This window comes from Felis catus, chromosome B4, assembly GCF_018350175.1.
Source record: "Felis catus isolate Fca126 chromosome B4, F.catus_Fca126_mat1.0, whole genome shotgun sequence".
Taxonomy (NCBI): Eukaryota; Metazoa; Chordata; class Mammalia; order Carnivora; family Felidae; genus Felis; species Felis catus.
Window position 1 is genome coordinate 16,539,169 of NC_058374.1, and position 15,467 is coordinate 16,554,635.

Consider the following 15,467-nt stretch of genomic DNA (forward strand, 5'->3'; position numbering starts at 1 on the left):
GAAGAACATTTAGGGTCAGTCTTCAACTCACTTTGCCTTTCACCTTGCAAAATGGTGTGTTCTAACTAGCATTTCTGCGGTGCCCCCTTGAGACGATACCTTTCGGAAAATTCTACTGTCAGTTATTTTAAATGGTACCGCATGACATAGCTCATCAACCATGCGCAATCACCAAGTAGTGCATGGTTTAAGCCACACTTAACCTATGCAATGAAGTGTTGTTCCAAATCTTAATCCTGAGAATTTGGATCTTACCCTGCCCCCAAAAGTTCTGAATGCAAATGAGTATTTTATGCCTCAGTGATTACACAGGAAGTTGTAGGACAACGGCTTACACTGCATTCCTAAAAAGATCTCTTCTTTCCATAGAGATACTATATAAACGTCTCAAGTGGTCAAAGGATGTAAGAGACTGTTGCTTGTTTGTTTGTTCACATTTTCTTCTTTCTTTAAGAAACACTTTAAGAGGAGTGCCTAGGTGGCTCAGCTGGTTAAGTGTCCAACTCTGGATTTTGGCTCAGGTCATGATCTTATGGTTCATGAGCTCAGCTGACCCCCACCCCTGCCCGCCCCACCTTGCACTTTGTGCTGATAGCATGGAGTCTGCTGGGATTCTCTCTATCCCTCTGTCTCTCTGGCCCTCCCTTGCTCATGCTCTCTTTCAAAATAAATAAACTTAAAAAAGAAAGAAAGAAACACCTGAGAGGCCAAGAATCAATAGAATGATGAGAATAATAGAACGATTTGATATATAGGTGGCAGAAATATCTCATTGACCACTACTGATTGGTGCTTTCTTTCTATAGTGTATAGCTGGTCAAAACTAGTTGTATGACTGCAAACATGGAGGGGGGCCCAGCTCTAGCCAATAAAATGTGACTGTAAGTGATGTGTGCCCCCTCCAAGCCATGTGTGCTTTGTCCATAGCATCTTCTTCAGCAGCAAGCCTGGGATCCTCTATTGTAGATGGCTATAATCCTCTTCATAAAATGGAAGGAACCAGCTTCCCTGAGTCAGTACTCAAAGAAAAGTTGCCTGATCAGAGTCTCTACACTGAGCGTTGTAGGAGAGAGAATCAAATTTTGTGTTACAATGTTGTATTTTGGGAATTTTTGTTATAACAGCTCATCTACCCTGACCAAATGGAGGAAACTGAACAAATGTAGGTGTGCATTTTCTTGAGATCCAGGATCATCTGACAAAACAGAAGGGCAGCACGAGGAGGAAAAAAAAGGCACAGCAACAGAGTCAGAAACACTCAAGAAGGAGAAAAACGAGTTCATCTCCTGCTCGTCAGCTGCTCTCAAGTTTCTGCTCTTAGAAAAATTTGTTCATTTGTCTGGAGCAATGGAGACTAAGATGGAATGCTTGGATATTCACAAAAATCATCATTTTTCAAAAAATGTAAGCAGAAAACATTACACATAATCTTTGCCATACTGAAAAATGAGCAAACTAGCATTGATCATATAGCTAGATAGCACTTTTAGTACAGCATAATATTTTATCTGGGACACAACTTGATGAGAAGGATTGGGCTGGAGAAACTCAGAGAAATATTCAAGGGGAAAGGATGGCCTAGGAAAAAATGGACAAAACTAGAGATTCAAATTAAGGAAAAGAGAAAAATAACTATTGGTTTCAAAAGGAGTTCAAGTTTATGGATTTGTGGCTAATTTTTTAAGAGCTAGAAATTAAAGGTAGGACACAAAATGCTTTGGAGACCTAAGAAATATATTCATTCACTCATCTAATTATTCATCAAATATTTACAAAACAACTACTACGTGCTGAGGCCCGTGATAGGCACCCGGGACAAAAATGTGAACAAGCTCTTTGGAACCAGTGTGTTTTTTGTTATTGTTGTTGCTTTGTTTTGTTTTGAGGTATAGTTGACATACAATATTATGTCAGTTTCAGGTGTACAACATAGTGATTCAACACTTGTATACACTGAGAAATGACTACAGTAAGTCCAGATACCATCTCTCAACCAAAATTAACCATTATTGACTCTCTTCCATATACCGTACCCTGTACCCCGTGTCTTATTTATTTTATAACTGTAAGTTTGTACTTCCTGACCCCTTCACCCATTTCAACCACCCTGCTCACCCCCCTCCTCTGTAGCAACCTCCCATCTGTTCTCTGTATCTTTTCAGTCTGGGTTTTCTTCTGTTTGTTTTTCACATTCAAGTGAAATCGTGTGATATTTATCTTTGACTTATTTTACAACCTAATACTTCAAAGTCCATCCATGTTGCTGCAAATGGCAGCATTCCATTCTTTTTTTATGGCTGTGTAGTATTCAGTGAGAGAGAGAGACAGAGACAGAGACAGAGACAGAGACAGAGACAGAGAGAGAGTTTGTAACACATCTTTATCCATCCATCCACCGATGTACACTTAGGTTGTTTCCACATCTTGCCTACTAGAAATAATGCTGTAATGAACATAGGGATGATGTATCTTTTACAATTAGTGTTTTCACTTTCTTCAGATACATACCCAATAGTGTAATTCCTGGACCATACGGTAGTTCTATTTTTCTTTTTCTTGAGCAGTCTCCATGCTGTTCTCAATAGATGCTGGACCAGTATACATTCCCACCAATAGTGCACGAGGGTTCCCGTTTCCCACATCCTGGCCAGTACTCCTTTCTTGTCTTTTTTTTTTTTCTTTTTTTCTTTTTTTGTCACTGAGCTGTGTGAGTCCTTCATCTACTCTGGATATTAACCCTTTTGGAAATATGATTTGCAAATATCTTCTCCCATTTAGTAGGGTGCCTTTTTATTTTGATGAGGGTCTCCTTTGTTGTAAAGATGCATAGTGTAGTCCCATTTGTTTATTTTTGCTTTTGTTTTCCTGGCTTTTGGAGTCAGATCCAAAACACACACACACACACACACACACACACACACACACACACACACACTGCAAAGACTAGTTTCAAGGAGCTTACCACCTGTTTTCCTGTAGGAGTTTTGTGGTTTCAGGTCTTATATTAAAAACTTCAATCCACTTGAGTTAAAATTTTTGTATATGGTATATGATAGTGTCAACCTTCATTCTTGCATGTAAGGTACCCAGTTTTCTTGACACCATTTATTGAAGAGATGGTCATTGCCTCATTGTATATTCTTGCCTTCTTCGTGGAAACTGATGGACTATATACGTGGATTTATTTCTGTGCACTCTATCCTATTCCATTGATCTATTTGTCTGTTTTTGTGCCAAAACCATAATGTTTTAATTACTAGTCTCTGTAGTATATAGATTGATTTCAGGGAGCATGATACCTCTGACATTGTTATTCTTTCTCTAGATTGTGGTGGTTATTAGTGATCTTTTGTGTTTCCTTATACATTTTAGAATTATTTGTTCTAGGTCTGTGAAAAATGGCACTGGAACCTTGAAAAGGATTGCAATGAATCTGTGCATGGCTTTGGGTAGTATGGACATTTTAACAATATTAACTTTTCCAATCCATGGGCACAAAATTTCTTCCCATTTATTTGTATCTTCTTCAGTTTCTTTCATCAATGTCTTACAGTTTTCAGACTATATGTCTTTCACCTCCTTTGTTAAATGTATTCCTATGTATTTCACTCTTTTTGATGCAATTACAAATAGGATTGTTTTCCTGGTTATCTCTTTCTGATAGTTCATTATTAGTGTATAGAAATACAACATATTTTTGTATATTAATTTTGCATCCTGCAACTTTACTGGATTTATTTTTTAGTTCTAATAGTTTTTTGGTGAAGTTCTTGGGGTTTTTTATGTATAGTAGTATCATGTCATCTGCAAATAGTGACAGTTTTAATTACCTCTTCCTTTCCGATTTAGATGCCTTTTATTTCTTTTCCTGCCTAATTGCTGTGATTAGAACTCCCAATACTATGCTGAATAAAAGTGGGGAGAATGGGCATCCTTGTCTTGTTACTGATCTTAGAGGAAAGGCTTCTAGGTTTTCACCCTTGAGTATAACAACTATGAGTTTGTCATATATGGCCTTTGTTACGTTGAGGTAATTCTCTCTATACCTTCTGTGCTAAGAGTTTTTAATATAAACAGATATTGAATGTTGTCAAAACTTTTCTCACATCGAGATACCATATGATGATTTTTTTGTTCATTTTGTTAATGTAGCATATCACATTCACTGATTTGCAGATGTCGAACCATTCTTGTATCCCTGGAATAAATCCCACTTGATCATGGTGTATACCCTTTTAATGTATTTCTGAATTTGGTTTGCTAATATTTTGTTGAGGGTTTCTGCATCTATGTTCATCAGGGATATTACCTGTAATTTTCTTTACTTTTTTTGTTTTGTGGTTAACCTTGCCTGGTCTGGCATTAAGGTCTCATAAAAGGGTCTCCTAAAATGAGTTGGGAAGTGTTCCCTTCTCCTCAATTTTGTGGAAGAGCCTGAGAAGGACAGGTATTAAATCTTCTTTAAATGTTTGGTAGAATTCACCAGTGAAGCTGTACGGTCCTGGACTTTTGCTGCAAGGTTTTTGATTAGTGGTTCAATCCCTTTACTCTTGACCAGTATATTAAGATTTTCTATTTTTTCACAATGCCATCTTGAAAGATTGTAAGCTTCTAGGAATTTATCCATTTCTTCTAGATTGTCCTGTTTGTTGGCATATAATTGTTCACAGTAGTCTCTTAAAATCCTGTGTGTTTCTGTGGTATCTTTTGTAACTTGTCTTTTATTTATGGTTTTATTAGAACCTTCCCTCTTTGTTCTTGGTGAGACTACCTAAAAGGTTTTTTTCCCCATCTTTTCAGAGAGCCAGCTCCTGTTTTTATTGATCTTTTCTCTTGTCTTTTTAGTCTCTATTTATTTCCAGTTTGAGCTTTAATGATTTCCTTCCTTCTATTAACTCTGAGCTTCATTTGTTCTTCTTTTTCTAGTTCCTTTACATGTAAATTGTTTATTTGAGATTTCTCTTGCTTCTTGAGGTAGACCTATATTGCTATGAACTTCCCTCTTAGAACCACTTTTGCTACATCCCATAGATTTTGGTATGTCATATTTCAGATTTTATTTTATTCTAATTATTTTTAAAATTTCTCCTTTGATTTCTTCTATGACCCAGTAGTTGTTTAGTAACATGTTTATCTCCACATATTTGTAGTTTTTGCAGGTTTCTTCTTGTTACTGATCTCTAGCTTCATACCATTGTGGTCAGAAAAGATGCCTGATAGTATTTCAATCTTCTTTATTGTTTTGTGTCCTAACATGGAATCTATACTGGAGTATGTTCCATGTGCACCTGACAAGAATGTATCTTTTGTTGTTTTGGGATGAATGTTCTGTATATATGTATTTAATTCATCTGGTCTAACATGTCATTTAAGGCTACTGTTTCCTTATCAATTTTGTCTGGATGATCTACCCATTGATATAAATGGGGTACTAAAGTCCCATATTATTATTGTACTACTGTCAATTTCTCCCCTTAGGTCTGTTAATATTTGTCTTATATATTTTAGTGTTCTACATTGGGTGCAAATATGTTTATAAATATTATGTCTTCTTGTTGGATTGACCCCTTTGTTATTACATAGTGCCCCCTTTTGTCTTTTATTACAGTCTTTGTTGTAAAGTCTATTTTGTCTGATATGAATACAGCTATACCAAATTTCTTTCCAATTTCCATTTGCATGAAATATCTTTTTCCATCCCTTCACTTTAAGTTTGTGTGTGTCCTTCCTTCTGAAATGAGTCTCTTGTAGGCACTATATACATGTGTCTTTTTTTTTAACGTTTATTTATTTTTGAGAAAGAGAGAGAGAGAGAGAGAGAGAGAATGCACACAAGTGGGGGAGGGGTAGAGAAAGGGAGACACAGAATCCAAAGCAGGCTCCAGGCTCTGAGCTGTCAGTGCAGAGCCCAATGCGGGGCTCAAACTCATGAACTGTGGGATCGTAACCTGAGTTGAAGTTGAATGCTTACCTGACTAAGCTACCCAGGCACTCTTTTTTTTATTTTAATCCCTTCATCCACCCTATGTCTCTTGACTTCTGAGTTTAATCCATTTACATTTAAAGTAATTATTGGTAAGCTGTCATTTTGTTCATTGTTTTTGTGGCTGTTTTTGTGGTTCCTCTCAGTTCCTTTCTTCTCCACTCTCTTCCCCTATGGTTTGATGACTTTCTTTAGTGTTAGATTTAAATTCCTTTTGGGGCGCCTGGGTGGCGCAGTCAGTTAAGCGTCCGACTTCAGCCAGGTCACGATCTCACGGTCCAGGAGTTCGAGCCCCGCGTCAGGCTCTGGGCTGATGGCTCAGAGCCTGGAGCCTGTTTCCGATTCTGTGTCTCCCTCTCTCTCTCTGCCCCTCCCCCGTTCATGCTCTGTCTCTCTCTGCCCCAAAAATAAATAAACGTTGAAAAAAAAAATTTAAATTCCTTTCTCATTTTCTTTTGTGTATTTACTACAATTTTTGCTTTGTAATTACCATTAGATTCATGCATATCACCTTAGGTATATAACATCTTATGTATAGATTTTAAGTTGATAGCAATTTAAATTTAAACACATTCTAAAACTCTACATTTTTATTCCATCACTGCCACATTTTATATCTTTGAGATCACATTTTACTTCTTTTTATTTTATGTAGACTTTAATTATTGGAGTTTTAGTTGATTTTAACTATGTTTTTTAACTTTTACAATAGTTTTTTAAGTGATTAATGCACTATCTTTACTATATATTTGCTTCTCCCAGTGAGATTTTTACTTTCAGATTTTCTTGTTATTAATTAGTGCCATTTCTTTTCAGCTTAAAAAGTCCCTTTTAACATTTCTTGCAAGGCCACCTTAGTAGCAGTAGGCCTTTAGCTTCTGGATTCTGGAAAACTCTACCTCTCCTTCAATTCTGAATGATAACATTGTCGGGTAGAGTATTCTTGGTTGTTTTTTTTTTCTTTCCTTTTAGCACTTTGAATATATCCTGCCACTCCCTTCTGACCTGGCAAATTTTCTGTTGAGAAATCTGTTGATGGACTTACAGGTTTTCTTTTGTCAATAACAATTTGCTTTTCTGTTGCTTCTTTTAATATATTCTCTTTCTGACATTTTAATTATAATGTGTCTTGGTATGGATCTCTTTGGACACATCTTATTTTGGATTTTCTGGATTCTTAGACCTGGATGTCTTTTTCCTTTACCAGGTTGGTTATGAAATTTTTCAGCCATTATTTCTCCAAATAAGTATTTTGATCCTTTCTCTCCCTCTTCTCTTTCTGGGACCCCCATGATGTAAATGCTGTTCCACTGGATGTTGTCCCTTAGGTCTCTTAAGTTATCTTCATTTTTTAAGTCTTTCTGTTTGCTGCTCTAAGTGTATTCCACTGCTTTGTCTTCCAGCTTGCTGATCTGTTCTTCCGTTTTATCGAGTCTGTTGCTGAACTGCTCTAGTGTATTTTTCAGTTCAGTTATCGTATTCTTCAGCTCTGTGACTTCTGTCTGGTACTTTCTTACATTTTCATTCTCTTTGTTGACGCTCTCATGGTGTTCATCCCAAGTTCAGTGAGCAACTTGATGGCCATTGCTTTGAATTCTTCATCAGGTAGATTATTTATCTGCATATCATGAAGGTCTTTTTCTGAGGTTCTGCCTTCTTCATTCAGTAGGAACATATTTCTCTGTTTCCTCAAGTTGTTTGACTCTGTGTTTGATTCTGTGTAATAGGTGAAGCAGTTACCCCTCACAGTCTTGAAGAAGTGGCCTTGGGTAGGTGATGAACCTTCTTGTTCAATCTTGCCTTAGCTCTTGAACCTTTGTGATTGTCTAAACCACACAATTAATTTATTCTTGATTTGTCTCTGTTTTTAAGAGTGTGCCAAGAACTGTGAGCGTTCCAAGGGCAGGAACCCCATTTAGCACCAAGTTTCAGGCTGACTGGAAGCCAGACCCTCAGGTAGCAGCTTCTAAAGTATGTGAATATATAGACTCCTGTGGGGTCACAATCATGCAGGAGATCCAGAGGTGTCCTCTGGGCAAGAGTGCAAAAATCGGGGCTCAAGGTGAGTATATAACCTTCTCACTGGGGGGGTCTCATCAAGCTGCAGGGAGGCCAGGGTGCTGCTCAAAGATAGTGCCTCCCTGGAAGCACTTCCTCAGCCTCCAGATATGTGGGGAATCTAAAGCCTGTCCCTCAGGCTGAAGCTCCAGGCCGAGGAAGGCGGCCTTTTTCAGAGGAAGACGGTTGTTTTTCAGTCTGCTGTCTGCGTGGTGCCCCAGGCGTGGTGGCCTGCCAGTAAGTACCCTCTGAATTGTTACCTTTCTGGGAAGCTTAAGGACTCCAGCCCCCTTGGCCACCATGGCCAGGCAATCAAAGGGTGTTCCCTGTGTGGACTGCATATTCCCACTGGCTTTAACTGGGCAGCCAGTGTTGGGGTTGGGACATGCTTGCTGACTTCAAAAAGGCAGCAGGAAAATGTTTTGACAATGTGCGCCCACCAGTGAGTTTCGGGAATAGTGGGATGCGCCTTGTCTGTGAGTGCATGCCAGCTCTTGGCTGGGTGCAGGAGAATACCATGACCACTCACACTCACCTGCCCCAGCCAGGGAGCAGGTGAGTGCTACAACCACCCACACTCTTTGGCTTCAGCAAGGCAACGGGATGGTACCACATCCCCAGAGCTCAAAGTCTTAGACAATAAAGAATTGTGGTACACAGTTCTCATCCTGCTGTCCTCCAAGTGGCAACTGTTTAATTTTCTTTTATTTAAAACTGGACTAAAGACCAAAGGAGAAAAAGAGCAGTTTCCCTCCCACTATGACTCTGTCTTCCTAGATTCTATTTTAGCAAACTGAAAGAGACAAACTGGCTGAACAATGAGAAGATTCTAGGTCTTTAACGGACCATGACAAAAGACAGAGCTAAATAATTATTTCTAAGAAAATGAAATTACTTTTTATCACTATATATTGAATGGCCTTCCCGATTGTCCCCTGTAAATCCGTAATAACACCGAGTCGCAGAACACACAATTCCTGACAATAGACGATGCAGCTGAAAAAAAAATTAGTCTCCTGTGTGCAAAATAACACTTTCATAACAATGGGCAATTCATGCTTGCTCTCTCTAGACCTTTGCCAAACAGAACACCAGCGCAGGCTAATTATGTGAGCTAGTCGAAAATTGTGTGCATAATGGAAATGCATCCCCCTAAAGAATGGCAGAGAAGAGGTCTTAGCACCAAATCCAAAACAATAGAAAAGTGAGAGAGCAAACATAAGGGCATGCACACAGACATTCTCATTAGCACACTGCAGCTAACCGTCCTTGTTGACACACGTAATAAAGTTGTTCAATTCTGGCCTTAAAAAAAAAAAAAAAAAAAACACCTTCCACGATTAAAGAATTTTCTCCCATGCTGACTCAAGTGCTTTGCTCCAACGCACAACTATGGATGGTCCTTACGTTGAGGACTCTTGTCACTTTGGGGAGCAAGAACAGTTCATGTCAGACAGAAAGCTGAAGAAAGTCAATGGCAACTTTCACTTGCTGAGTCAGACAAGGAGTCCAACTGGCTTGTGACAGGGTAGAGCACGGACCAACTTTTCAACATGTGCCGCAAGTCTGACACATGGAGCATGTGGCAGGTTTGGGATTCGAGATCCGTGGGACAAGTTTCAGAAAAAGGCCTGTAAACCTCCACACCCATCGAACAAAACAACAGCTACAACATGCCCAAAAGAGACGCACTGCACCATCGGTGATGCGTGTGCTACTTTAAGTCCATCCCCAAATTCAATAAATCGATCGTGTGAGGAGGGAAGCATTTCTAAGAGTTTCTTCTGGCCCATCTCTGGTGAGCAAGGGTCCTGGCAGAAATGATGGCCCACTCAATTGTGTCATTTAAGAAGAGCTTAAAGAGGGACTTTTTCAAAAGGCTTGGGCCGGATGCAGGGAAACACAAGTACAATGCCAGGGAACTGTTAACAGCTTCTTCCTGAACTGAAGAGTCCAGTGAAGAGAATGAAGGCAGAGGGAATGGGACAAAGAGGCACTTAACAACAGTCATGACCTTCATTCAAGATGCAGCACTTTCCTTTGGTCAAGGAGGTAGTTAACCTAAAGTAACACCACCAAGCAAGATCTTTTTCCTTCCTCCCTCTTTCCGTTCTCCTTCTAGGGCTCCCCTCTGGGTCAAATCCAAAGAAAACTAGATGACAAAAGGAGCAAGGAATATATTGATGAAGTTCTCATTGGTCAACATTCCAGGCCAAAGAAAGGCACAGACTAAACTTAGGGAGAGGAGTAGATCAGGTGTGGCAGATTTAAGGTACAAGGCACAGTGGATTTTTCCAGGAAGCTTAAGGCCCATCCGTTGGAATTTAAGGAAAAGAAAACCAAAATTTTATTAGGGCTATCCTTTTGTAATTAACTGAGCTAACATACAGGATTGGATGGTCACACCCGATTAACTCAAATCAGAGATCTTACCCAGGATCAGGCCTCGCTAACAATTTCAAGGATCCAGGCAGTCAAGAGGCTCAAAGAGAGACGCTCAGGACGTCAAGGGTGATCACCCTGGTACCGTCTTCCTGCACTGGATATGTTCCTCTGGCCCAGAATAGTAGCTGAGGTCTCCAAGTAAAATGTGTGGGGTTCCTTACACAGCAGGAACACTTACACTGTGAAACATTTCCCTTTTCTGCCCAAAGAGTTGGGACAGTCTATGTGCCACTCTCCAGGGAGACCTACCTCACAGATCCTGGGTTCCCTTTAGTATCATTAATACTACATCCAACTCAGCTTTGCTCCTCTGAGGAAGATGACAGGTATAACCACAGGCCCCCCTACCCCACCTGCCCAGCCTTCACCCATCTGCTCCTTCCAGGTATAGTCAAGGCAATACCACCCCCATCAGTCTCAGGCCACCAAGGGCCCTTCCATACGCGAAGCTTGGAGCTTTTAGATCCACCTTCCCAGTATGAAGAAGATGGTATAAAATACAGGATTGGAAGCAGGGGGGAAGTTTAAGGTGACCCACAGTTAGGACGAGGGGTAAATCTGTTACCTTTCTGGATATAAGCAATTCAGTACAAATACATGTGCCTTTTTCTAGGATAGGGTCCAATGATGGCCTAGAAAAGTCTAGCCAGTAAAACTACATGGTGTTTTAGTGAACGTGGATCCAGGGACAGATACGTTGAACCCCCGCTACCCTGGTCTGCACCGTCCACTCTCCTCGCCAGAGAGAGCTTCTCAGAGCCCAAGGTCAAGCCACAGCATGAACACAGTCTTATTTTCCAAATGGTTGCAAAGGTGCTGTAAAATATTTTGAATGCAAAACACCGATTTTACAATTAAATTAAGTGTGAAAAGTAGAACTTACCTTTTTACTTTGCTAGATAAAGTCGCAAAGCCGTGTTGCAGACTTTTGCACGTTTCCGTCAGCCGGAGCGACTTCTCATTCAGATATGTGCTGTTTCATGAAAGAGATTTTAAAAAGATTGATTTAAAATGAGAGGTATAGGATGTTGTTAACGAAATGCAGATTTAATTGATAAAGCACGCCCAAATGAAGTCTGAATTGCATTCCATAATGGATTTCCCCATGGAAAAGGAAATGGGTATTTTCACCTCTGACGGGTCTCAATTTAAAAAAAAAAAAAAAAAAAAATCTCGCACTATAAAGTCAAACGGAAATGAACTCTCTGTGGAAGACTTCATATTTTCAGGTTTTCATATTTTGTGGTTCGTATTTACAACGAACACATTATTGACTAGTTTTAAGACTGCATAGGACATAAACATTTTTCAAAGACATTGTCTCTGGCAGGAAGCACGCAGACACTGGAGATCAGTAGGTCTCGCCAAAAAGAAAGCAAGGGAAATCTGGCGCTTGATTTTTATAATGCTGTGATATAAAGGTCGGTTGCTATTGTTTCACGAACTCGGAAAATTGGAGCTGGACAGAAACCAAATTAAAAATCAAGGGAAGGAAATGGATTATGGAGTTGGGCGGCCTCATGAGCCTTGAAAACACACCTGTGCTATTTAATCACACCAGACCTCAGCTTCCACGTCTCTAGTCTGACCACCCCCCCCCATTCTGTTATCGTCGTGATATATACATGATATAGAAAATAATGTAAAGCCCTGGGTACCATGACTGAAACAGTAAATCCTCAAAAAAAATATCCAGTATCACTTTCCTGAGACTTCCAAAATACATGTACAGTTCTGACTTAGCATTAAATGCATTTATTTATTCATCCTGAACATTTTTGCTGAGAACCTGGTATGGGCTAGGGGCAGGCACAGGATGCTTAGGCAGCTGTAACAGACAAGGGTCCTGTCCCTGACACAGCAGGCCTTCGGGTCAGGGAGAAAGATACTGAACAAACAAAGAGCCACACAAATGAATACAGAATTAGGAACTGTCACTGGGATCATGAAAACAGCAGTGGATGCGACGGTGGAGTGTAACAAGGAGACCCTCCCCTCCCCCCCCATCCTGAGGGGGCCTCTGAGACAGTGGTGCTTAGGGCAGAGATGGAAAGGATAATCTCAGTGAGCTGGGTGAACCTTGGGAAGTGGGGGGAAGGTTCCAGGTAGAGGAAAAAGCAGGTACAAAGGCCCCAGAATGGGGGCCAGCCCAGAGTGTTATAGATCTATCCTAATAACAAGGGGAAGCAGGAGAGTAATGTGACACTGATGTATGTTTTAAGAGGTTCGCCTCGCTGAGAAACGAAACGAGAGGTGACAGGGCTGCCAAAAAGGGGGGCAGGTTAGGAGAGAGAGGAGGGCGGTTTGTGTCACTAGTCAGGATACGGTGGACCGTGATGTGATCACAACACACCCAGCTTTACACGGCAAGGTCTGCCCCTCGATCGCTCGCATGCCCACGGAGCTACCCTGGGCAGCTGTGCTCCTTGTGATGCACGGACCCAGACAGCTCCGGTCCTGTGTCACCTTCATTTCCACAACCCGCTTCAGTACCTGCCGTGGCAGGAGAAGAAAGCGCTGGAAAGTCCTACCCAGCACCTGAGTGCATTAGCCCAGCCAGCGCCAGCCGCGGGCCCAACCTGATTGCAAAGCGGGAGTCACGAGCTGACAGACTTGAGATCTATTCTGGAGGTGAGATGGACAGGACTTCGGAATAAATTGGATATGGGAAGTGAGGGGAGCAGGAGGTGTGGAGGTACAGATAGACACAAGACAGCCTCATAATCAATTCGCTGGTATGGTGCAGAAATGCTTTCTAAAAACACTGTCCACAGAGCACTTAGAGGCTCACAGAATCCCTCTTCATCCTGATCCGTTTTTTCTCCCCCTCCCCCGGTGCCTTCCTCCTTCTCCCTCCTCTGCCTCAATGCCTGACCTTCTGTGCTTTCCAATTGTATCATCGTACCTTCCAAGGATTTGTTTATTTTGAATTTGCTGTGTATTTTATTCAGGCAGCATCGCTAATGAAGCGAATTACCCAGCCAACAGTGCTTTGAATTATGATGGCTTTGCAATATTGAATTGTGGGACTGTGACCAGGAGGCACCAATAAGGGTTGAGCATCCTCCAACTTGCCTTAAATTGGAGAGGATCTTTGTTAATAAAAAGTCAGAACAGCTTTGCCCAACAGAAATCACAGACAGACCAATGGAAAGCAAATGAGAGGATCTGGTATAAAGTGAAGACAGAGTGGGAAGTCATAGCAAAAAAAACAGAGTCTGTAGTATCGGTAGGGCCAGGCTTGACCATTTCCTTTTTAAAAATCTTTACTCAATAGAGTAGTTATAGGGATGCTACAGAGGGAATGTCTGTGTCCCCCCAGAATTCGCATATAGAAATTCTGACCCCTTGGCAGGTGATGAAGGTCACGGAGGGGGGAGGGAGCCTCATGAATGCAATCAGTGCCCTTATAAAATCAGCCTGACATGCCCGGTCCGGTCCCCTTCTGCCATGTGAGGTTACAGTGACAGGAAGACCGTCTCTGAGGAAATGAGCCCTCCCCAAATCTGAAGGTGCCACCATCGTGGACTTCCAGTCTCCAGAACAGAGACATGCATTTGGGTTGCTTATAAGCCACTCAATCTATAGTATTTCATTACAGCAGCCTCAACAGACTAAGACAAGGGCTTACACGGGTGTGTATAAAAATACACAGCAGTTGGGGCGCCTGGGCGGCTCAGTCGGTTAGGTGTCCAACTTCGGCTCAGGTCATGATCTCACAGTTCATAAGTTCGAGCCCCACGTCGGGCTCTGTGCTGACAACTTGGGAGCCTGGAGCCTGCTTCCGATTCTGTGTCTCCCTCTCTCTCTGCCCCTTTCCTGTTGGCCCTCTGTTGCCCTCCTAAAGGCATCATTGTATTCCTTCCCGAAACCAGTCATGGTTATGAACACAGGGGTCAGAAACTTCTCCCACCCCTAGAAGCTGCTTCACCGTGAGAGGAACAGAAAGGGAAGTCCCCGGAGTTAGTTCTCTTTACTTTCTGTTTTTTTCCTGTCCTCTTCTCATTCAGAGACTTCATAAGTTTTCTTCCTTTTCATCTAATGTCCTTAAAACCTGCCTAGGAAGGCATTAAGATACTCATAGGCAGAACCTGTGAACTTCAGACATTTGTCTACGTGAGGCATCTGATCGATACAGCCCCTTTTGCTGCCCTCTAGGGAAGTCTCCTCGCGCATGGTGTTTTCAACTATGTTTGTTATTCAAGACAGAAATACAAATTAACAACAGAACTGCCATGTTTTGAAATGCTTGAATACCTGAGACCCTCAGAGACACCAGGAGTCCTGGGAGATGTGGAGAGCATTAGGCCTTCCAGGGAGAAGGTGAGATCATCTGGTTGGGCTAGCCCGTCAGACCTCTCTGCTGTGAGAATAAGTAAGAGTTAGATGTGGCTTGGATCCGAGAGCTTTAGGAGAACCACAAAAGAGTCCCTTGCTCTTCGGAGAGTAAAAGAAGAAACTTTCACCGTTCTGATTTGAGAGAAGACATGACCCGGAGACAGACCCTATTTGAGAAGCTGGTCCCCACCGCCAATGAAGATAGATGTCTGAGTCCTCTCTAACTTCTGGATTTGGGGATATGTCTCAGACAAGTCAAAAGAGAAAAAATGATCACGGTACAAGTAGGGATTCTAAAGACCTGGAGTCAGAGCCAACCTGGCGGAGCAAGAGATTGCCACGAGACAAGTGTGGGCTGATATGTAACCCAGAAGGGATTCTCGGCAATCGGGTTGGAACGGCCCAGCTGAAAGCAGCAGGTGTCAGGGAGAACTTGAAAAGGGAAGCTACAGAGGTGAGGCATATCACAGCCTGCTGTGAGGAAGTTCCTACGCAGGCAGAAGTCGGGACATCAATGGAGGGCCCCCCTCCCACAAACGAACTCAAGTTCATAGTCTGAGCAGTTGAGTCTAGGGAGAAAAAGCACACGAATGAGGAGGGCTGCCAGATGAGCTCTAATAACCAAAACCCGTGGGGCCAGACT

At 41.7% G+C, this 15,467-nt stretch overlaps 1 protein-coding gene across 1 annotated transcript in view; it reads right to left on the reverse strand.

Moving 5' to 3' along the window:
• ST8SIA6 (ST8 alpha-N-acetyl-neuraminide alpha-2,8-sialyltransferase 6) overlaps window positions 1–15,467 on the reverse strand; it is a 151,925-nt gene that overhangs the window by 76,162 nt on the left and 60,296 nt on the right. Inside the window, exon 3 of the mRNA XM_023256403.2 lies at window positions 11,370–11,459. Within this exon, the coding sequence (XP_023112171.1) occupies window positions 11,370–11,459 (90 nt within the window). The remainder of the gene's footprint in view (window positions 1–11,369; window positions 11,460–15,467) is intronic.